This window comes from Balaenoptera acutorostrata, chromosome 7, assembly GCF_949987535.1.
Source record: "Balaenoptera acutorostrata chromosome 7, mBalAcu1.1, whole genome shotgun sequence".
NCBI lineage: Eukaryota > Metazoa > Chordata > Mammalia > Artiodactyla > Balaenopteridae > Balaenoptera > Balaenoptera acutorostrata.
Genome location: NC_080070.1, coordinates 59,698,333 through 59,723,409, shown reverse-complemented (window position 1 = coordinate 59,723,409; position 25,077 = coordinate 59,698,333). Strand labels below are relative to the sequence as shown.

The window sequence follows — 25,077 nt, the reverse complement described above, 5'->3', positions numbered from 1 at the left end:
CCAACTGAAAGTGGCACTTGACGAAAAGCGTCCCGAATTAGTCAACAGAAAAATGCATTATCTTCCATCACGCTAACACAAGATCACGTTTCTTTGATGACCTGGCAAAAACTGTTACAGCTTGGCTAGGAAGTTCTGATTCATCCGCTGTATTCACCAGACATTGCACCTTTGGATTTCCATTTATTTAGGTCTTTACAAATTCTCTTAATGGAAAAAAATTCAATTCCCGAGAAGCCTGTAAAAGGCACCTGGAACAGTTCTTTGCTCAAAAAGCTAAAAAGTTTTGGGAAGATGGAATTATGAAGTTGCCTGAAAAATCGCAGAAGGTAGTGGAACAAAAGGGTGAACACATTGTTCAATAACATTCTTGGTGAAAATGAAAAATGTGTCTTTTATTTTTACTTAAAAAACCGAAGGCAGTTTTTGGCCCACTCTATACATAGCTCTTCTTTGCTGAACCATATGAAAGTAAACTGCAGACATAATAACAATTTCACCCTTAAATACTTAAGTACACATCTCCAAAGAATATGTACATTCTCTTACATAACTGCAATACTACAGTCCCACCTAAGAATCTGACATTGATAAAATATTATCTAATTTAATATACAGTGCATGGTCAACTTTCCCTAATTTCCCAATAATGTCTTCTCTATAGTTCTTATATTTTAATCTAGAATTCAATTAAAACCAGGTATTGTGTACCCGACTGGAGACAAGATGGTGGAGAAAAAGGACCTTGAGTCACCTCCTCTCACGAGAACATCAAAATCACAACTAACTGCTGAACAACCATGGATTAAAAAAAGACTGGAACCTACCAGAAAAGATATTCTACATCCAAAAACATAAAGAAGAAACCCAACAAGACAGTAGGAGAGGCACAGTCATGATATAATCAAATTCCATATCCTGGGTGGGTGACCCACATGGAGAATAATTATATCACAGAAGTTCTCCCACAGGAGTGAGAGTTCTGAGCTCCATGTCAGGCCCCCAGCCTGGGGGTCCGGCATCGAGAGGAGGAACCCCCAGAGCATTTAGCTTTGAAGGCCAGTGGGGCTTGACTGCAGTAGCTCCACAGGAATGGGGGAAATAGAGGGCACACATAAGGTCTTGTGAGCACCAGGACCCAGGGCAAAAACAGTGACTTCATAAGAGACTGGACTGGACCTACGTGCTGGTCTTGGAGGGTCTCCTGGGAGGCTTGGGCAGCTGTGGCTCTCTCTGGGGTCATAAAAGCTGGTGGTGTAATATTGGGGAGTGTTCCTCTACTTCAACTCTTGCTGGAGACAGACATCTTTCTTGGGTAATTAGTATCAAGACCAGGTCCCACCTAACAGCCTGTAGGCTCCAAGACTGGAACACCTCAGGCCAAACAATCAACAGGCTGGGAACACAGCCCCACTCATCAGCAGACAGGCTGCCTAAAGACTTCCTAAGCCCATAGCCACCTCTAGACATGCCCCTTGACATAGCCCTGCCCACCAGAGGGCCAAGACCCAGCTCCATTTACCAGTGGGCAAGCACCAGCCTCTCCCACCAGAAGTCTGCACAAGCTTCTAGACCAGATTAACCCACCGTAAGGCAGACACCAGAAGCAAGAAAACTACGATCTGGCAGCCTGCGGAACCAAGTCTGCAAACGCAGGTCAGAACCTACCCTGGGACCAGCTGGTCACTGGACCTTGGGTAATGAGAGGGAAAGTGTACTGCTGGGACACACAGGACATCCCCTATAGGGGGCCACTTCTCCAAGGTCGAGAAACATAACTAAACTTCCACATACATAAAAATACAAATAGAAATTCAGACAAAATGTGATGGCAGAGGAATATGTTCCAGATGAAGGAAAAAGAAAAAAACCCAGAAGAACTAAGTGATGTGGAGACAGGCAATCTACCTGAGAAAGAGTTAAGAGTAATGATTGTAAAGATCATCCAAGAAATCAGGAAAAGCATGGATGCACAGAGCAAGAAGGTACAAGAAGTTTATAGCAACGAGTCAGAAAATGTAAGAGCAACCAAACAGAGATGAGGAATACAGTAATTGAAATGAAAAATACACTAGAAAGAATCAACAACAGAATAAATGAGGCAGAAGAATGGATAATTAGGTAAGTGAGCTGGAAGACAGAGTGCTGGAAATCACTGCTGTGGAAAAGAATAAAGAAAAAAGAACGAAAAAAAACAAGGACAGTTTAAGAGACATCTGGGACAATGTCTAATGCACCAACAGTCACATGATAGGGTCCCAGAAGGAGAAGAGAGAGAGAAAGGTCCTGAGAAAATATTTGAAGAGATAATAGCTGAAAATTTCCCTAACATGGGAAAGGAAACAGTCACCCAAGTCCAGGAAGCACAGAGAGTCCCATATAAGATTAACCCAAGGAGGAACATGCCCAGAAACACAGTAATCAAACTGACAGAAATTAAAAACAAAGAGAAAATATTAAAAGCAACAAGGGAAAAGCAACAAATAACATACAAGGGAATCCCCATAAGACTATAGGCTGATTTTTCAGCAGAAACTGTACAGGCCAGAAAGGAATGGCATGATATATTTAAAGTGATGAAAGGGAAACACCTGCAATGAATACTCTACCCAGCATAGCTCTCATTCAGATTTGACAGAGAAATCAAAAACTTTACAGACAAGCAAAAACTAAAAGAATTCAGTACCACCAAACCAGCTTTACAACAAATGCTAAAGGAATTTCTTTAGATGGAAAGAAAGGCAACAATTAGAAATAATAAAATTATGAAATGGGAAAACTCACCAGTTAAGGCAAACATAGAATAAAGGTAGCAAAACACCCACATGCAAATATAATACCAAAACCAGTAACTGTGAGAGAAGGAAAGTACAAATGCAGGATATTTGAAATGCATTTGAAATTAAGATATCAGCAACTTAAAACAATCATGTATATATATAGACTGCTATCAAAACCTCATGATAACCACAAACCAAAAAACTATAATAGATATACATCCAAAAAAGAAAAAGGAATCCAAACACAACACTAAGGATAGTCATCAAATCAGAAAAGAAGAGAACAAAAGAGGGAAGGAAGAAAATAGACCTATAAACACAAATCCAAAACAATGGCAATAAGAACATACATATCGATAATTACCTTAAATGTAAACAGAGTAACTGCTCCAACCAAAAGACACAGACTGGTTGAATGGATACAAAAACAAGACCCGTATATAGGCTGTCTAAAAGAGACCCACTTCAGATCTAGAGACACATACAGAATGAAAGTGAGGGGATGGAAAAAGGTATTCCAAACAAATGGAAATTAAAAGAAAGCTGGAGTAGCAAGACTCATATCAGACAAAATAGACTTTAAAATAAAGAATGTTACAAGAGACAAAGAAGAACACTACAGAATGATCAAGGGATCAATCCAAGAAGAGAAGATAACAATTGTAAATATATATGCACCCAACATAGGAGCACCTCAATATATAAGACAAATGTTAACAGACATAAAAGGAGAAACTGACAGTAACACAGTAATGGGGAGACTTTAACACCCCACGTACATCAATGGAAAAATCATCCAGACAGAAAATTAATAAGGAAACACAGGCCTTAAATGACACATAGACCATTGGATTTAATTGATATTTATAGAGCATTCCATCTGAAAGCAGAAGAATGCACATTCTTTTCAAGTGAACATGGAACATTCTCCAGGACAGATCACATGCTGGGCCACAAAGCAAGCCTGGGTAAATGTAAGAAAACTGAAATCATAACAAGCATCTTTTCCAACCACAATGCTATGAGATTAGAAATCAACTAACAAGAAAAAAAGTATAAAAAAACACAAACACGTGGAGGCTAAACAATATGCTACGAAACAACCAATGGATCAATGAAGAAAACAAAGCAGAAATCAAAAAATACCTAGAGACAAGTGAAAATGAAATCACGACGATCCAAAAACCTATGGGATGCAGCAAAAGCTGTTCTAAGAGGGAAGTTTATAGCAATACAAGCTTACCTCAGGAAACAAGAAAGATCTCAAATGAACAACCTAACCTTATACCTAAAGCAACTAGAGAAAGAAGAATAAACAAAACACAAAGTTAGCAGAAGGAAAGAAATCATAAAGATCAGATCAGAAATAAATGAAATAGAGACAAAGAAAACAATAAAAAAGATCAATGAAACTAAAAGGTGGTTCTTTGAAAAGATAAACAAAATTGATAAATCTTTAGCCAGGCTCATTAAGAAAAAAAGGGAGAGGGCTCAAATCAATAAAATTAGAAATGAAAAAGGATAACTTAACAACGGACACCACAGAAATACAAAGGATCATAAAAGACTACTGAAAGCAACTATACGCCAATAAAATGGACAACCTAGAAGAAATGGACAAATTCTTAGAAAGGTACAATTTCCCAAAGCTGAACCACGAAGAAATGGAAAATATGAACAGACCAATCACAAGCACTGAAACTGAAACTATGACTAAAAACTCCCAACAAAATCTAGGACCAGATGGCTTCACAGGTGAATTCTATCAAACATTTAGAGAGGAGTTAACACCTATTCTTCTGCACCTCTTCCAAAAATTGCAGAGGAAGGAACACTCCCAAAATCATTCTATGAGACCACGATCACCCTGACACCAAAACCAGACAAAGATACCACAAAAAAAGAAAATTACAGGCCAATATCACTGATGAACATAGACGCAAAAATACTTAACAAAATGCTAGCGAACTGAATCCAACAATACATTAAAAGGATCATACACCATGATAAAGTGATATTTATCCCAGGGATGCAAGGACTGTCCAATATCCACAAATCAATCAGTGTGATATACCACATCAACAAATTTAGGAATAAAAACCATATGATCATCTCAATAGATGCAGAAAAAGCTTTTGATAAAATTCAACACCCATTTATGATAAAAACTCTCCCGAAAGTAGGCACAGACAGAACCTACCTCAACATAATAAAGGCCTTATATGACAAATGCACAGCTAACATCATACTCAATGGTAAAAAGCTGAAAGCATTTCCTCTAAGATCAGCAAACAAGACAAGGATGTCCACTCTTGCCACTTTTATTCAATATAGTTCTGGAAGTCCTAGCCACGGCAATCGGAGAAGAAAAAGAAATAAAAGGGATCCAAATTTTAAAAAAAAGCAGTAAAACTGACACTGTTTGCAAATGACGTGATACTACACATAGAAAATCCTAAAGATGCTACCAGAAAACTACTAGAGCTCATCCATGAATTTGGTAAAGTTGCAGGATACAAAATTAATACACAGAAATCTCTTGCATTCCTATGCACTAACAACAAAAAATCTGAAAGAGAAATTATGGAAACAATCCCATTTACCATCACATCAGAAAGAATAAACGTACCTAAGGAGGCAAAAGATCTGTACTTCGAAAACTGTAAGACACTGATGAAAGAAATCGAAGATGACACAAACAGATGGAAAGATATATTGTACCATGTTCTTGGATAGGAAGAATCAACATCTTCAAAATGACTATAATACCCAAGGTAATCTACAGATTCAATGCAACCCCTATGAAATTACCAATGGCATTTTTTGCAGATCTAGAACAAAAAAATCTTAAAATTTGAGTGGAAACACAAAAGACCCCAAATAGCCAAAGCAATCTTGAGAAAGAAAAATGGAGCGGGAGGAATCAGGTGCCCTGACTTCAGACTATACAACAAAACTACAGTTATCAAAACAGCATGGTACTGCCACAAAACAGAAATACAGATCAATGGAACAGGCTGGAAAGCCCAGAAATAAATGCAGCATCCATGGTCAATTAATCTACGACAAAGGAGGCAAGGATATATGATGGAAAAAAGACAGTCTCTTCAGTAAGTGCTGCTGGGAAAACTGGACAGCCACATGTTAAAGAATGAAAGTAGAACATTCTCTAACACCAAACACAAAAGTAAATTTAAAATGGATTAAAGAACTAAATGTAAGACCGAATACTAATAGCTCTTAGAGGAAAACATAGGCAGAACACTCTTTGACATAAAATGCAGCAATATCTTTTGGATTCACCTCCTAGAGTAATGAAAACAAAAATCAACAAATGGGACCTAATTAAACTTAAAAGCTTTTGCACTGCAAAGGAAGCCATAAACAAAATAAAAAGACAACACACAGAATGGGAGAAAATATTTGCAAATGATGCAACGGACAAGGAATTAACCTCCAAAATATACAAACAGCTCATGCACCTCAATATAAAAAAAAAAAACCCAATCAAAAAATGGGCAGAAGATCTAAACAGACATTTCTCCAAAGATACACGGATGGCCAAAAAGCACATGAAAAGATGCTCAACATTGCTAATTGTTAGAGAAGTGCAAATCAAAACTACAATGAGGTATCATCTCACACCAGTCAGAATGGCCATCATCAAAAAGTTTACAAACAATAAATGCTGGAGAACGTGTGGAGAAAACGGAACCCTCTTATACTGTTGGTGGGAATGTAATTTGGTATAGCCACTATGCAGGTTCCTTAACAAACTAAAAATAGAGCTACCATATGATCCAGCAATCCCACTCCTGGGCATATATCCAGAGAAAACCATAATTTGTAAAGATACATGCACCCAGTGTTCATTGTAGCACTATTTACAATAGCCAACACATGGAAGCAACCTAAATGTCCACTGACAAAGCGGTAGATAAAGAAGATGTGGTACATATATTCAATGGAATATTACTCAGCCATAAAAAATAATGAAATAATGCCATTTGCAGCAACATGGATGGATCTTGAGATTAGTATTCTAAGTGATGTGAACCAGACAAAGACAAATATCATATGATATCACTTATATGTGGAATTAAAAAAGTGATACAAATGAACTTATATACAAAACAGAAACAGACCCACAGGCATAGAAAACATACTTAATGTTACCAAAGGAAAAGTGGGGGGAGGGATAAATTAGGAGTTTGGGATTAACATATACACAGTATTATATATAAAATAGATAACCAACAAGAACCTACTGTATAGCACAGAGAACTATACTCAGTATTTTTTAATAACCTGTAATGGAAAAGAATTCTGAAAAATAATATATATATATACTCACTTTGCTATACACCTGAAACTTACACAACATTGTAAATCAACTATACTTCAATAAAAAAAAGAAAAAACAGGTATTGCATTTAGTTGTCATGTCTCTAGTTTCGTTTTATATATCAATTTATCAATACACATCAAATATTATATTCATTATTTTTTTAGAATCTAGGTTAATTGATACAATGCACCAAATCTAGATTATAAACAGCACCGATAGTTACCTTCTTGAACATCTCTTTACATGAGACACTTTCTGTAATAGTTCTAAATGTTCATAGACTATACAAATGTTCACCCTCACATAATAATGCAAATTATTTTTTGAAGTGTTTGTAACAATGTACCCTCACCAGTGGTTTGAGACACAGCCTCTCTAATACATCGTTAGAGTTCATATTTTTTGCCATTGTCAAGCTTAATTTTGGCACTAAAGTAGGTACAAAATGCTATCTCACTATGGTCTTAATTTGCATTTCTCTAATTACTAATGAGGTTAAACATCTTTTAGATTTACACTGGGATTTATGTTTCCTCTTCTGTGAAATGCCTGATCATGCCTTTCCTCTTTTTATTCTACTGAGTTGTCTTTTTTATTAATTGGTTCCTTTTATCTCTTGGATATATGCAACAAATATCATCTCCCAGTTTATAGTTGTCTTTTTTCTTTAAGGTATCTTTTGATGAACACGTAATCTTAATCCTAAAGAATGTGAATTTATTCATCTTTTATTTTATGGTTAGCATTTTTTGTTTCTTATGTACGAAACTTATCCCTACCTGAGGTACCAAAGATATTCTATATTTTTTTCTAAAGGTTTCAAAGTTTTGACTTTCACATTTAAGTCTAAATTCACCTAGAAATGATTATACTTGATGGTGTGAGGTAAGGGTCCAATTTCACTTTTTTCCGTTATATAACCAATTGACAGCATCATTAATTGAAAGACTTTCCTATCCCTACGGATCTTCAACGGCATATCTGTTAGGTTTTTTTTGTATATGATTGTGTCTATTTTAGAGTTGTATATTCTGCTCCATTGGTTTCTTTGTTTAGCTCTCCCAATACCACATTTTCTTAATTAAAAGATGTCTAGTTAAAATAGGTCTTGATATTGGAGAAGTCCTTTCTACCTTGTTCTTTAGATCTCTTGCAGTTATTTTTGGTCCACTGCCCTCCATATAAAATTTGGAATGAACTGGTAAAGTTCTACAACAAATCCTGTTAGAATTGTTTGAACCTATAGATTAATTTGAGAATAACTGACATGTTTACAATATTGAGTCTTCCCATTCCAGAATACAGTACATACTTTCCATTTAATTATATTTAAATTGCCTTTTAATAAAATTTCATGAGTTTTCTGCATATACACCTTCCTTAGTTACTATGTTTATTCCTATGTACTATGTGCTTTTTGTTATTATTGCACACAGAATATTTTAAATAACATTTTTGAACTCTATATTCCTGACAAGTAGATATGCAATTAATTTTTAACAGCTTTATTGAATTACAATTAATTTTCATATATTTACCTTATAATCAGCTATATTATTAAAATTTTTATTACATCTAGTAAATTTTCTATAGATTCTTTGGGATTTTCTGTGTAGATAACTGTATTATAAAATATCAAGTTTATTTCTTTCCAATCCTTGTATCTTTAAATTATCTTTCTTTGGCTAAGGATCTCTAATACAATATTGAATAGAAGCAGCAATAATGGACTTCCTTGTTTTCTTCCTGAGTTTAATGGAAATGTGTCTAACATTTTACCATTGGAACATTTACTGTAGGATTCTAGAATTTTTATCAGAATAAGTTAGAATACAAAGGAACTTACCTAACAGAGAGAGAATGATACCAATTCTCTGATATTGTCAGGACTTGGTTAATGGCCCAATATGTGATCAAAAAAAGATTTCATGTGTGCTTTGAAAAAATATATTCTGTGATATCTTAGTGTATGCTTTAAGTATTGAACTATAAGTTCGTAAAATCAGCATGTTAACAGTCTACTCTATGTTTACTTATTTGCTTGCACTATTATTAATTGCATGAGCAGTGAGTAATTCTCCCACTGTGGTAGAGAATCTGTCAACTTCTCACTGTAATCATGTTAACTTTTGCTTTATATATTTTAGGGCTAATTTACTAAATGCCTACCATTCAAAATCTTCCTAGTGATTTGAATCTTTTGTCACTAAAAAGTATCCCCAATAATGCTTTTTGCCTCTTAATCTATTTTGTCTTATATTAATACAACTTATCTTTTTTAATAAATATTTGTCTGATAAATCTCTTCTCATTTTAAATTAAATCCTTCCTATGTCCTTTTGTTTTAGGTATCTTTCTAAGCAGCAGAAAATTCTTTTTAAAATCAATCTGAAAATCTGTGTTTAGCTGACAAGTGTAGACTACTTACATTTATTTTGATTATAAATGTTTCTATTATCTTACTTTTTGATTTCTAGCTCCCTAACACATACACATATTTTTATATACATATGAAATGTAAACACTGATTTTTACATGTACATATAAATGTTCATATATATATAGATATATGTATACGTGTGTGTGTATCAGAGTATATATATGCACGTGTGCATGTGTATGTGCATGTGTGCATTATATTTGGTATTAGATGAGTTTGGTTTTAATTTTTTTCTTCTTCTGGTTTGGAATTACCCATTTTAATTCTATCCTTTTAGTCCTTGCCCTTGGACTAAAGGGCATCATTAACTTAAGTTCTAAAGTAAGATAATACCTGGGGACTTCCCTGGTGGTCCAGTGGTAAAGAATCCGCCTTCCAGTGCAGGGGATGCGGGTTAGATCCCTGGTCAGGGAACTAAGATCCCACATGCCACAGGGCAACTAAGCCTGCGTGCCACAACTACTGAGCCCATGCGCTCTGGAGCCCGTGCGCCACAACTAGAGAGAAGCCCGCACGCCACAACTAGAGAGAAGCCCATGTGTTGCAAGGAAGAGCCCGTGCACAACAAAAAAAGATCCCGCATGCCGCAATGAAGATCCCACACGCCACAACGAAGACCTGATGCAGCCAAAAATAAAAATAAATAAATAAATAAAAATAAATAAACATTAAAGTGTATTGTGTAGTTTGTTGATGAATTATAAAAAAAAAAGATAATACCTTAAAGAGTAAAGAGGACATTAGAACACTAATTGTGGTCATCTCTCATTTATATGCTATTGTACTGTCTTTTTGTAAAGTGTAAAAAGACATTATTATTTTACAGACACTGTTTAGATTTATATACAAGTTTACTATTTTCTTTAACCATTGTTTCAGATCATTTTTTTTTCTGAATTATTTCTCTCCTTCTTGAAGTTTATTCTTTAGAAAACCCTTTAATATAAGTTTAATGTGGCAGTAAACCCTCATAGTTTTTGTTTGTCTGAAAAATGTCCTATATTTCAAGAACAGAGGAATCTGTATGCTAGGGATACAATTCTAGGTTGAAACTTACTTTCTATGAGAACTTTAAAGTTATTAGTCTACCGTCCTCTGGCTCCCAATATTACTATTGAGAAATATGCTGGCTCAAAGCTTAGTTTTCTACATATAGGGTATTGCAGCCACTGGCATCTGTCTTTAGGGCAACCTGAATCTCTATTGCACGCCTACTGTTATTGTTCCCATCTCTGGTTTTGCCTCACAGTTTGTTCCTTTTTGGGGGTGTGTCTCCCATTTCAAAGTTTAGAAATACATCAACAAGTATTTTTTTAATCTAGGATCTAGTTGGTTTGAAGTGGAAGAGGCCCCCAGAGTATTTACCTTGCCCTCTGGCTGGAAGTAACACAAACAGGTTTCTTTACAGCAAGACTTCTCAAGTTTTTAATATCCTAGCCTAAATTAAAACCATCTAAGAGGGGGATATGATATCTGGCTCTGCCCAAACTTATTTGACCAGAGCTTCGTACAGAACTAGTCTTCCACAAAATATAATTTGAAAAAAAAGAATCCTGCTCTAAAGCTTCCTTTTTAAAAAATTTGCCCCAATACAGAAAAGCAATAAATTCAAAAAAATATTATCTTCAATACTGCTAATTCCACCTAAAGAATCCCATTACCAAGGCTAAAAAAAAAAAAAAAAAAAAAAAATTAATCAACTTCACAACATGCCAGGCACAAGAAACGTATTCAAAAAATAATGATGATACACAATCTCTGTCCTCAAGGTGTTCAGAGACAAGAGGATAAGTAAAATACAACTTGGCAAATGTTCCACTAGCAGTTTAATCTAAATAGTTTCACAATAACTGTCTCTTTAAGACTGTGACAAACTGTCTTTCTTTTTAAAATGCATATAAAATAAAATGTATCTTGTCTGATAATTGTGGGATAACTAGGAACCTCTAGAAAATAAAAATTGGAAACCTAGAGCTCAGAAACAATCTACCATATTGTACCTACTTTTGGCTATAGACTAAACCATTACAGATTTTTTTCAACTGTTGCCAAATACATTATTCCAATTTTCAAGAGTCACACTATTCTAGGCCTAGAAATACTAAAAATGTTTTTTTAATCAGACATCTGTTTTTTAAATGTTTACTAAGTTTTTTACTTTAAACTGTAAGAATCTCAGGTCATTAAATACTTTGAACTCTTCTGTATAATTTTGAATGTATAAATACAAATGGAAAATACATTTATAGATACCAAATAAAATGAAAGGTTGACTTTGTTATTTTCTATTATTCAGCTTTAAAATCTATACTAGCTTTTCCTGGTAGACAAAATCTCTAATAGCCTATGGCCTCTTCTCACAAGGAGTAGTTCCTAAAGACTTAGTATCTATTACCATCATCACTGTGAAACTAGCTACTTAAGCTGTTAAGTCCCTGATTTTTCAACTCCTTGCCGCTGGGCAAGTTGATGTGTACAGGGAGATTTTCATCATAAATTCATGAGCTATTACCCCTACAATTCTGAACTTTTTGTACTTTACTTTTTCCTTCTTGCCATTACCCACTCCCAACCACATGCAACTGAAGGCAGGGACTAGAACCTTAGATCACTTAAAAATGTACAAACAGAAAGATATGATGAGATAATTCCCCCCAAATTAACTAATTAACAACTTGATTAATTAACAGAAAGATGTTCATCCTTGTTAGCTTTTAAAAAAAGACATATTTTTAAAATGAGAAATTAAAAAGAGCAGAATTTTGTTACACTGTCATTTTAACTATATAGCATGAATGCCTAGTGCCAGAAAGGTTACAGAAAATTAGGTCCCAATGTACATTGCTACTTACAGTATAGATTGAAACAGTTTAACAATATAATCAATAATTTTAAAAGTATTTATATTCTTCAACCTAGTATTTGCATTGTAAAGATTCCATCCTAAGGAAATAATTTAAAAAGCAAAGTTTTCACACAAAAATGTAATAAAAATGTCCTTTTTTAAATTGTAAACTAAAAAACATTAGAAAATACAAAAAGTCAAGAAAAGGGAAGATTTATATAAAATCACATTATATCCATTCAATAATATGTTGCCATTATGAAGATGCGTACATTGATTGTATAATATGGTAAATTGTGATAAGTGGTGGGGATAGAAGCAAGATATAAAATTGTACATGCTAAACTATTACAATTTTGTTTTCAAAAAAGAGTCTGAAAAGAAATATGTCAAAATATTAAAAGGAGGATAAGGCATATTTCTTCTTTGTTCTTTCTAAAATTTTTTAAAATGTTTTCCATGGAAAGAATTTTAATATTTCTGAAAATGAAATGTTTAAGTCAATAAAAAGCTTGCCAATACCTTACCCACCACTTCTTTTTCTTATGTTCGCATTATGGCAAATTGTCCCTGTTTTCCCCCTCCACCTTTCCCAAAACCAAAGTAAAATTTTATAGTTCCTTTTGTTAATGTGAAAGGGCACATTCCTCCTATTAACTATTCAGTTGGCTAACTTCTAAAACAATACGCTAATGAAATGAATAGACAAAATTTACCTTATTTCCTTCTTCTTTAAATTGGGGATTAATTATTTTTACAAAAGAATAAAACAATTGACGAATTCTGGAATCTCCAATAAATGCAATATGTTTATCTACAAGGCAGTTCTTCGCTTCACTGAAATCAACAAAGACATCAATTAGAATAAGGAATATCGGCATACTGGCACTTTTCAAAGCACATCATTTGTGAAGAAAGTAGTACAGCATTATTACATACACAGTTATGTTGCTTTAGAAATAGGTGACCAGGTTTGTTCAACCTTCCAGTCCGTGTATGATCGACTAACTCTCAATAATAACAGCCCTCATCCTAATAAGTGTTTCAGATGTACTCTAACCATAGTAAGTGCTTTATATCCGTTGTCTCAGAATAACTCCATGAGGTAGCTATCCAAGTCCCAAAGCAAGAGTCCTTCATTCACGGGCTATTGCCCTGGGCCTGGTTATCGCTCACCTGAGATAAAGCAGATTGGTCCAAAGCTTTCCCTAATGCTTTAGAACGAGACTATTCCTTTGGACTCACTCCCAACTCCTACCCTGTCAGCAATTCTCTACCATCACATAGAGAAGTACCATCTATCACTTTCCCTGATTCACCAACACTTTTCTACCAGATATTAAGACCCATCTTAGAAAAGAAAACAAACAACAAAATGAAGAAACTACCTGATTTTGTACTTATGCATCATACAGCTGTGAGGTTGCCAAACTTTCTCTCCAAGAAATCTGCCACTTGAGAGAAGGTATTCACATGAATCATTTCCTATAGTAATTAAACACAATAATGTTGTAAACAATAGTTAAATTCTTGTATGTTGGTTATTTGATCCCATTTAAGCCTTTGAGATGAGGGGGTACAGAGTTTTCTATACTTCACTATACCTTCTAGGTACATATCACTCATCCATGAGAAGCAAATATTAATATATTAATATTCAAGAGGATAAGAGCCACTAATGACAGATACTTTACCTAGAAAATACTTCATCCCCACTGCTACATTCACTGCTTTGGTAGTTCCTTCTGCTTCAGGTTTTCCTTCCAAGGACATCACCTTGCCTCAAACTAGCCTTTATATCTGTTTCTCACTCCTACTTCTAGTTGGGAAAGAAAAGTTTAAGGGATAAAAGAGAAGACTTTGGAAATGACTTCCCATTCGACTATAATAGTACTCAGTGCATCAGCATACCTGGAAACCTAGTAAATACTGAAGTATTTTATAAATCTACTCCCTAATTTTCACAGCTTCCCTGGAAGTGGGGTATCCCTATTCTGTAAATGTGCAAAGGAAGACTTATGCAAGAACTTCTGAAAAAGCTTAATAAAATTTCATCCTTTTGCAATCTCACAAAGATAAGACTTAAAACTGTTAGTCAAATGGTGGCTGAAGATACACATGATCAGTATCAGTAATGAATGCTGTTGTTAATATTTAGCCCCTCCACTTCTCTCGATCGTCTCTTGCCTCCGTTAGGATGACCAGCCAACTCCTCCCAGTGTGGTTGGGACTACCACAGTTTTAAACAGAAAATTCCACATCTGCAAAACCCCTCAGTCCTGTGTAAACTAGGACAGATGGTTACCCTGCTTCCTTTGGCCATTTTACCGTACATTAGCTTAATGTACATGGTCAATGTACGTGGTTAAAAAGGGGATTGGAGGGCTTCCCTGGTGGCGCAGTGGTTGAGAGTCTGCCTGCCAATGCAGGGGACATGGGTTTGAGCCCTGGTCTGGGAAGATCCCACATGCCACGGAGCGGCTGGGCCCGTGAGCCACAATTACTGAGCCTGCGTGTCTGGAGCCTGTGCTCCGCAACAGGAGAGACCGTGATAGTGAGAGGCCCGCGCACCGCGATGAAGAGTGGCCCCCGCTTGCCACAACTGGAGAGAGCCCTCGGACAGAAACGAAGACCCAACACAGCCATAAATAAATAAATAAATAAAATTTAAAAAAAAAAAAAAAAAAAAGGGGATTGGAGACATTAAAAAAGTTCAAATATGTCAAACGGATGAGGGAAAAACGAAATGTGTACATTAACTGTGGGGTTATGATAAAATACATGTGTTTTTAAATTTCATCTCTAGTTCTCTATTAACAGTCAACAGCGATCTCTATTTGTTTTACAAATAGTTAAGGTCAGGATAGGGCATCTGGTAAAAAGAATACTACAGAACAAAATGGTGGGGATAGGGAAGACCCAAAGATTTTTAAAGTAGAAGAACACATCTCTTTTCTCAATTCAGTTATCCATTTATCTGGTCAACATACAGATAACGGTGATACAAATACAAGACATGTATGCATAAATAATGAAAGTGTTGATACCACAGTGTCATAAATTCTAAAACAGAACAGGAAGGAAAAGTGAAAATACTGCATTATTCTGTTGGTGAAAACCTGGATAAGGAAAGTAGAATACCAATTATTACATTTTTGCAGTTACATATGTAGCCTGAGCAGTTTTTTCTGTATTTGAAAGATTTTTTAATAACATCTAAGGAAACTATAAATAATCAGTTCTTAATTCTTTCCAATTATTTAAAATTAATTCTAGTTCTAAAAAATTACGCTATATGAACAATCAAGGAGTAAAAAAAAAAAAGGACTAAAGGAACACACAATTATTTCCTAAAAACAGCACTCCTGCTGCATTCTTTTATAATGGCCATATAGTAAAATCCTATTAAAAATCTAGTAAATGTTTAAAATTAGGATGAAAATTCCATATTTATAGCACTTCTACCTCTTTAAATACATCTATTAAACCAAGTGAAAAGTTAGTAACCCACCTATTTTCTAAAAAAGTTATAAGAAGTTGTAAATAACTGGTATTAATTCTGTGAAGTTTTTCTTCCTTTTCTTTCTTCTTTATCCCTTCCTTTTGTTGTTGTTGTTGTTGTTGTTACTTGATTTTTGTTTTTTAATAGAAGCCTAAACAGGAACACACCTTGATCAGTCTTCAATGTGTGGGACTATGCTCTTTGTTAACCATGTCTATGGGTTATCAATATGATTTTGTGGAGACTGAAGTACCATACCAACGTCTTAAAATAACCAATTTTCTCCAGCAGAAAATGTGTTTTAAAATGCCAAACTCTTCCTCCTCTCTTCAATATTACTACTCAGACATTATTTTTCAGTAGTTCAGCTAGTAGAAAACAAAAGAACTCTAATCTCAAGAACCCACATTAGAAAAACCTCATAGCAAAACAGATTTGAAGTTGTCACTAACTAAAAGACACTATAAACACAGTATTGTAGAGACTACTGGTCTTTCCAGGGAAGAAATTCTTAACCTGGTAATGAATGCTAGTTAATGGTGACTCTTCATAATATATTTTATGATGCAAATTTAAAAAAAATAATCCTTGTATCTGAAATTAATGGTCTCTGTATCACATCAGTTAAGGTCCATTCAAAAGACAGAAACTACACCAGCTATTTTAATAGAGAGAATGTTAATATGACGAATTGTTAGGAAAGTAAAAGAATTGCTAATTAGATAACTGACAAGGCAAGAGGAGACTGGCTTTTATATATTTGTCAGCAAAATAATGAAAGTAGTATTAATAATAAATACTATTGTAATCTGATTTTAAAAAATTAACCGGATCTAAAAAAGAAAACTCCATAAAATTCTATACTCTAAAACTAGTTCTCTTTTCTTGGGAAGGAAATAGTTTTAAAATCAAATCACTAAATGTAAATCTAAATGTTAAAATAAGTTAATGTGCCACATTTTTTTTATGTATACTAACTACATGTAACCATCTGCTGGCACATTATTTTCCTTTCAAAATTTACCCAGAAGAACCCCAAACAAAAGAAAACAAAAAAACCGCAGTCATTATTTTCAGTTGCTTCATATAATTTTGATAGCTACTTTAATACAACCAGCGTGAAATGAAAGTTGCCAAGTGCTCAGATAAATCAAGCTAGGAACACAATTTAAAAAAAAAACAAGCAACTAAAGGGATGGAATTATCTACTTCAGCTATCTCCAATACAAAGATTATCTAGATGAATAGCTGTCTCCTCTTCATTCTGTTATCTTAAGCATAAGCATTCTGGTTTGTCAATCTAAAGTCTCAGGTTTTCATGCATGATTTTTCTATAATAGAAAAATACTAAGAGCAAACAAAATAAGTAAAAAGACAAACAAGTTTAAAAAAACCTGAAAAACAAAATAGAACAACTAAAGAAAACATCTGATGTGCTAAATAAACCATAGCTTTTATTTTCCTTTGAATAGAATACCTCTGGCACATTGAAACTTTAGACTTAATCATCCTGCCAAGGCTGTGCGTTTCTTACTATCCACCATGAAAATACCAGATCATAGAGTTTACAATATGATCTGCAGAATATTTTATTTGCCTGAAATTCAGCAAGTTATACTTTCGTCTGTGCTGAAAAATCACAATTTACATTTTTCTTTAGATAAGTTAGGAGTGCATTACAAGTGGTGTCATGTAGATCAGGATCTTTCTAGCAGTCAAAGAAAGAAAAGGCTGAGAGACCTAGAGCTGCTTCTTTCCTGCTTTAACTTCTGAAGTTTTGAACTTATTTTTCTCCAAAACATGCAATAATATTTAACATTTGCATTTAATATGCCTAGTGATAGAAAGGAATTAGATTTCAACAAAATTAAGACGTTTGAAGCAAGTTAACTTTATCAATTAAAAAATTTAAATTTATCCAGGTTGGAACTACCCTTAAGGCACAGATACTGGCTTCTTGTCACAGAAATGATGTTTTTAGTCTGTAATCACAGTATTAATGGACATTTTGTGATTCAGTAATGTTAAAATATAGAAAAAATAAAATTAAAAGAATATTTTTTAAAAGGTCATTCTATTATATTTTGTGAAAATAATATTAAGAATGCAAAAACCCCCCACAAAACTCTACCTTCTAAAGTTGAGATCAGAACATGCTATTAAAACACGAAATTAAATTAAAACCAAAAGAATGAAATGCAAGGAGGAAAAGAGAAGGAAATAAGGACTTTGAAAATCTATTTACTCAATAATTGTTTATGGCGTTCCTACTGTGTGTTAAGCTCTGATGATTTAAAAGATGAATGAAATACCCTTGGAAGCTCAAAGTTTGTGTGGGGCTGTCAGATACAAATTATTATAATACAAAATGATAAGTATGTACTAGTTACTGTAGAAACACTGAATTCCTAATTCCTACTTCTGTGCTGGTGACATCCGAACCAGGACTTGAAAGAAAAATCTGTACTTTCTTTCAAGGAGAGAGACAGGTCATTGCAGGCAGAGAAAATCAGATATCTGTGAGATATGCAAAAGGGCAAAGCATATTTGGACTGTGAGCCTGGAGTTTAGGAAGAGGAAAAAAGATAAACATAGGTAATAAAAAGTAAGCTTTACACACGCAACTTTCAGAAAATCACCATTTACTGGAAAAAGAATAAGAAAACTCTTGGCTGGCACTCTAAGGCTGAATTGGTATTTTTAAGTGGTTTAACCCATGTCCCACTGGAAAATGCTTTCTCACTCCACCTTTTATACATCACCACTGTCTAAGAGGCTCTGAGAAAGGCAGAATATAACATAATGGCATGGCGCAGACTAACCGGGTTTTAAATCCTAGCTCAGTTAGACTAACTGTATCTTTAGGCAACTTAACCTCTCATGCCTCATTTTTAAAATGTAAATAATACTGTAATTCACTTAATCTAAGACCACTGATTATAAAATACCATTATTTTATAGAACAGTAGGAAAAAATGTTATCAATTAAACTTTGACATGCAATCAAAGTTTTAAAAACTCATCTTGATTACAGAGATATTAAAAATGGTGGGGGAAAGCAGAGGGGAGGATGAAATCTGGTAATTGTATCTACCTCATAGACTGGTTGTAAAGACAAAATGAGTTAAAAGATGTAAAACCTTTAGTAGAAGAGCACCTGGCATATAATAAGTGCTCAATGATAGCATGTAGTTTTGCCAAGCCTTACTTCCTGCAGTGTGTAATGTTTTACTTTCTGTAGTTTGTAAAGCAAGAGATACTGAATATGTATATTCCAACTGCATTCACTCTACCTTGCCTGAGGCAAACTCATAAGCATGCATTGAAGATTTTAATATATAGCCTAAACCTCTATATCTAATATAAGGTCCTTTCTTATTCTAAAGATTTATGATACTGTGATTCAAGCATATGGTTATCCTTGTGTGAAAGGCACTGCATCTGACTCAGTTTCACACTGCCAAAGCATGAGGTTGGCTAAAAAGTTCCTGGTAAGATCGTTATTTTTCCCAAACAGTCTCTGGCTCAAGTTCTTGACATTCAGTATGGGCATGTACACACACCAGGTGTACTGCTTCACACTCAAGACACTAAAGCACCTACGAAAGCTGATGACTAGCTTCTGGAGGAGGCTTTATAAACAATCCCAGATTGCTACACTGACTCATAAGGTTCCATCTGACATTCTATTTTCCCTGCTGATGAGAGAACTTGAAAGGATGAAATATATAAATACAATAATTAGGGTCCAAGCTTATCAAAAGATAAAAGCACAGTTTTAAAAAGGGAGCTGAGGGGCACTAGATGTTTACATTTAGGACCATAGCATCACAGTTATAAAATTTATCTCCACTATCACATACATAAAATTGAGTTAGATTACTGTGGTCTCATACCAAAATAGCATAAAATGATAGCAGTCAGAAAATTTTCTTTAAAATTACCACAAATTAATGCATCAAATTGCTAGCTTTATTTTGTATATGGAAGTGTTGGACTTCTGTTACAGCAACTGAAGATGAAACAAAGTCTTGCCAGGTTATGTGGCGGTGATCTATAGGAGGCTGGAGGAGAAAGGCCAAAAGGGTATAAATAATTTATCTTTTTCAATCGATTTAGTGTATTTCTATAAAGGGCTATTCATCCAGTACAGTACTAGAGTATAAGAATTTTAATTCTCAAGCATTGCAGAAACAAAACAGCAGAATTGATCAAAATGTCCTTCACTTTGAAAGATTCCCTAAAATGAGAAGAGAGTTCAGATTCCAGCGCCCCCTTTACTGGATATTTTGCCAAAGTAGGTGTGAAGTTAAAAGGGAAATGCGTTAAATGCGCACCTATTACACATTACATCTTGACCAATTAATCTCACAATCACCAAGAGCTGTCCAGATAATGGCTTCGATAACACTAAGAGCCACAAATAAAAGATCCTATCGTTATTAATTTCCCTCAGCCTGTCAACCTCTAACCTAGTAGCATTTTTACAGAGAAAATGAAGAAAAAAATCAAACAAGGACAAGTAAATGCCCCTTGATGACTGAAGAATAATTCTTTCTGAAACAAGGTCATATTTCTTTTCGTCTTTACACCAATCTCAAAATCCACAGCGAAGACCTCCTCTCAAACTGCTTCCAACTTGTTTTCATTGCCCAACTCAACTCCTGTCAACCTGTAACTTCTTTTCAAATATCTGCCCCAGTGGCTTTACTTTGTAAAAAGTGTGCAACCAGAACGCTTTAAACGTTTCTGAATCACAAAGCCTGGGTGACACCTCCTCCACTTGGCCAAGAGCATCTTTTGCCAGCTGTCACCCCGGCGGTAAAGGAAAATGGGGCGGCCCATGCCGCTGTCAAACAGCTTGGCCCCGCTGTTCCAGGGTAGAGGCCGGATAAAACAAAAGCTAAAGAGCTGAACCCCTAGGGCGCCGAATGGGCGACCCTACTTGGGGCGGAGGTGCCCCCTTGAAGGGAGGCCTTGGCCTTCACGCGCCCGGGGCTGGCCCCTGAGAGCCGCCTGCACGCCTCCTGCACGCGAGCCCCGGGCCTGGCGCGTCTCCCCCGCGGCAGCCCGCGCAGGAGCCGGGACCACGGCAGCCCCTGGGCCAAGCCCGGGTAAGCGTCCCCGACCCCAGCGCAGGCTGCTCGGGGGGCGCAGGACCATGGGCTCTCGACCCGTGGCCGCCTGTACTGGGGTCCGCTCGGTCGGTCGGGGGCGCCTGGCCCGCCGCCCGGGCCACCTGGGGGCACCTCCTCCCCCGCGGGCTGGGCGCGCCGGCGGGCGGCCGCGTGAGCGTGGGCGTGTGTCGAGCGAGGGGGGCTGCCTCCAGCCTCCGCGTCGCCTCCTCCCCCAGCCGGCCCGGGCAGGGGGAGGGCCCGCTCACCTCGGTAGCGGCGGGAGGCGAGGTGGCACAGTGCGAGCAGCAGCACGGCCACCAGCGCCAGCACCTTGGCGCTCCTCACGCTGAAGTAGTGGTTGATCTCCCGCTTGCCCAGGTTGTAGGCCAGAGCCGCCATCTTGGTTCCTCCATGACAACAGCGCGCGGCGGAGCGGGGAAGGGGCGCCGCACAGGGGCAGCACTGGAGCTGCCGCCGCAGCAGCCAGGCGAGGAGCCGCCGCCAGCCCCCGCGGCCGCCACCTGCGCCGCCCGCCGGGGAGCCTGACCCCGCGGTGCCCCCGGCCTCTGCCTGCCCCTCCTCGGCCGCGACCGCCTCAGCGGCCTCCCCCCAGCCCCGCCGCCGCTGCTCCGCCGTGCCGTTTCCCCAGGCGCCCTGGACGCCTGTCTCCTCCCCTTCCTCCTCCTCCCCTTTAGCCTCCTGTCTTAATAGCGGCTGCGCCTGCGAGGGGCGTCCGGATGCCCGGTGCTCCGGGGTCAGGGGCCCCAGACGGCCCTCCGGGGTCACCGGGTCACGGGCGGCGGCGGTGGCGGCAGAGGCATGGGGATGTGAGGAGAGGAGAGCAGGGTTCCACGCCGACCCGAGCGCGAGCCTGGGGCTTCAATTAGCTTACTGGCCGCTACCTGAGCCCAGGTGGGAGCAATAGAAGTACTGTTCCGGAAGAAAAGTACACTTCACTCCACTCCCTCCTTCCGCAACACACCTTTTCGTGAGCTTTCTACTCCCCGAACCTGCCCAGCAGGATGCGAAGGCCACCCCAGTGTCACCGGAGCTTATCGTCAGGCTATCTGGTCAGTCTGGCTGCCCCCCGATGCTTGCCAGGTGTAGAGACTGCTGGTAGCCTTAGCACCCAACCCACGGGTAAGACCAGTCTTAGCTCTTAACTCGTTGCTTTGAAGCCCATTTCTCTTGCAACTTGAAAAAAGTCCTCGGTTTGCCCAGTTCCAGTGGGTGAAACTCTACCAAAGTACAGAGTAGAAGGTACAAAGAGTACAGAGTAGAAGCTTAGCTTAGTGTAGGTGTTGGTGAGAAAAGAGCCCCACTCTTAATTTTTATTTACACAAGGGTTGGCTAGGATGGGCCAAACATGAAAAAGCGTCTCAGAATAGTCATTCCTGCTCCCGAAGTTGGTTAGAAGTTGGTTAATGTTGCGTGGTTATCAAAACAGGGAGCACTCCTTTGCCTTGGTTAAGAGCTTGTTATTCCCCCATGTTTTGTTTTCTCCTTTTGGTTTCGCCTTTGCTGCCTTCCAGGTGGGAATGGTTATTTACATTGCTTCCCTTTCTACTTGCCTTGTTTAGAGTGAGTTATTGATTAGTTAGGGTGTTTTCAGGTGTTCTTTGCAACTTTCCCATTTAGCCATTCCTGAACTTGTGTTTATAGGCCCCTCTTAAAATGATAGAATGTTAGATATGAAGGGACTGTACAGATCTTGTCATCCCAATTCTTTTCATCCAAGGACTCTTTTTATTATGTTTTTATCCATGGACCCCATATCTTGAAAGATTTTGTCACTTAAATGAAACCACATACATCACTGTCATGGATGTAATGCTAATAAGCAATAAAGCTAAATAAGTGTACAAACACTAGGCACTGTTCCCTGGAAATGGTCGCTTAATTTTGGCTGTCATTCTTCTGATCCAAGGTTCCACATGCTGGAAGAATTAAATCTGATATTGTAAAAAACAGATAAATAACTCTGCTAACAGTATATGGTCTACCAATCACATCCTAGAAATTTCTATGATGTCATCAACAGCAAATTAGAATTTCTGATCAGTATACGATAACCAATGTTAGCCTGCAGGGTTGATTTAATGCCTGCCAAAAGTAAAGAAACTTGACATTTTATTTAATTGCAATTTCCAGAAGGCTTTCTGAAATGTTGTAAATAGCTTGTGGACCTCCTTCCTTCCCACTAGTTTAAAGCTAATCCCTCTCCTCTGCTCTGAATCTCTTTCTGTCCCCCTTTCTTGGGGGTGTTGATGACTCCATCAGTTATCCCTATGTCAATCATCCTCTCTCTGTGTCTTCTTTAAACTTTCCCTTTCTCTTGGATGTTTCCCTTCCACCAATAATTTTATCTTGTTAGTGAAGCTCATCCATGGACTGTGTTTCTGTGTGTTTACCCCTCCATCTCTTTCCTTCTCTGACAAGTTCTAGAAAGAATAGTGTTGTCTTTTCAGCCTTCACTTGCTCCACTTCCATTCTCCCTTCTAAATAACTCTCAAATATGTTGCCTCCTCTCCATTCCCTTGTTGTTGCCTTGGTGAAGGCATGATTTCTTGCCTGAATTTTTTTATCCCTTAAACTCATCTTCCTCATGTTTGGCTCAAAAATTCAATCTTACAGCTCCCTGCCATTCTCTAACCAGACGGAACTTTCTTAAACTCAAATATGATGATGCTAAAAACTAGTTAGTGGCTCCACATTTATTTGTCTATCCCTAAACCGTCCAGAATGTTAACTAATGCTCAGCAGGTTACGTCAACCCTAATAATCGGATAAAAAGAGAAACCATTTGATAGGAACTCTTTCAACCATGCATTACTTAAAACAAAACAAACAAACAAAAAAACCTGACTACACTTTATTCCTTCCCTTCTTCTTTTTCTTTTTTAACCAAACATCTATTTCCTATTGTACCACAGGAGGTCATGGGGATAAAGAAGACAGGAAAAAGGACTGAAAAGGACCAGCCAGCACAATAGGAGGAGCACAGTTTTGAGGTGAGAATCTTTTGGTATAAACTGTTCGTGCTCCACTGTGTCCATTTCATTACTGTTTATACTGATGGGATTTTAAAATTTGGGTATAATTGACATATAATATTACATTAATTTCAGGTATACAATGTGATTTGATATTTGTATATATTGCAAAACGATCATCACAGTAACTAGTTAACATTGGTCACCATGCATACATATCTAGTTACAGAATTTTTTTCTTATGATGAGAACTTTTAAAATCTACTCTCTTAGCAGCTTTTGAATAAGCAATACGGTATAATTAAGTGTAGTTCCTTTCCGACTTGAAAAATTCTTCCTCTTCTTTCCCAAAGCTGTCTCTTTCATCTGTGTCCTTGATTGTGTCAATAAAATTTCATTTGAGAACCTGGTATCATAAGTTTCCCTTCTTTATTCCTACCTTCAATTTCTCCCTCTTCACTGTTTGCCCAACAGGTAAGCTCAAATGCTTCCTATTTAAAGCACCTTCCTTAATTCACCACACAATCTGTCTTCTCCTTTAACTATTCAGACTTCTTGGAGGAACAGTCTATGGTTACTGTTCCGATTTTTTTTGTTTTTTTCATTACTTATTGGTTCTTTAAATACTTGAAAACTGACTTCTGCTCCTATTCCGTTACCTAAACCACTGTTTCAAATGTCAACCACATCCTAAATTACCATATCCAATGTCTTTATCTTAGCTTTATCCTTCTTGACTGTGCAGCATTGTTGAAATATTTGCTTTCTTAAAATCTTCTCTTTTGACTTCCATACCACTACACCCTCTAGCTCTCTGTTTTTCTTTCCCATGCATCTCCAAGAAGAGTCCTCTTGCTTTTTCAAACCCTTATATGAAAGTGTTTGCCTCCTTTTCTTCTTGGGAAACCTACACTACAGCTATCACACTGCATCCATGCATGTAACCTGGATTCCTCTTATGTGCTCCAGACCTCTTTCACGTACCTCAGAAACTGCTTCGTTGAGTGTCTCATGGTACCTCACACTCAGTGTGTTGGAAACCAGTTTTATTT

General features: G+C 37.1%; 1 protein-coding gene across 3 annotated transcripts in view; it reads right to left on the bottom strand.

Annotated features, from left to right (window-relative positions):
- Positions 1-21,673, bottom strand: part of CASD1 (CAS1 domain containing 1) — a 69,205-nt gene extending 47,532 nt beyond the window's left edge. For 2 of the 3 annotated variants that reach the window (XM_057550404.1, XM_057550406.1), the window contains exons 1-3: positions 21,299-21,673; positions 13,802-13,898; positions 13,130-13,250 (exon numbers count right to left, since the gene is read on the bottom strand). In XM_057550404.1, coding sequence (XP_057406387.1) covers positions 13,130-13,250; positions 13,802-13,898; positions 21,299-21,431 — 351 coding nt within the window. In that variant the 5' untranslated portion in view covers positions 21,432-21,673. Of the gene's footprint in view, positions 1-13,129; positions 13,251-13,801; positions 13,899-15,924; positions 16,067-21,298 lie in introns of all 3 variants that reach the window. The other variant, XM_057550405.1, reaches the window with a different exon arrangement.
- Positions 21,674-25,077: the final 3,404 nt, after the last annotated feature.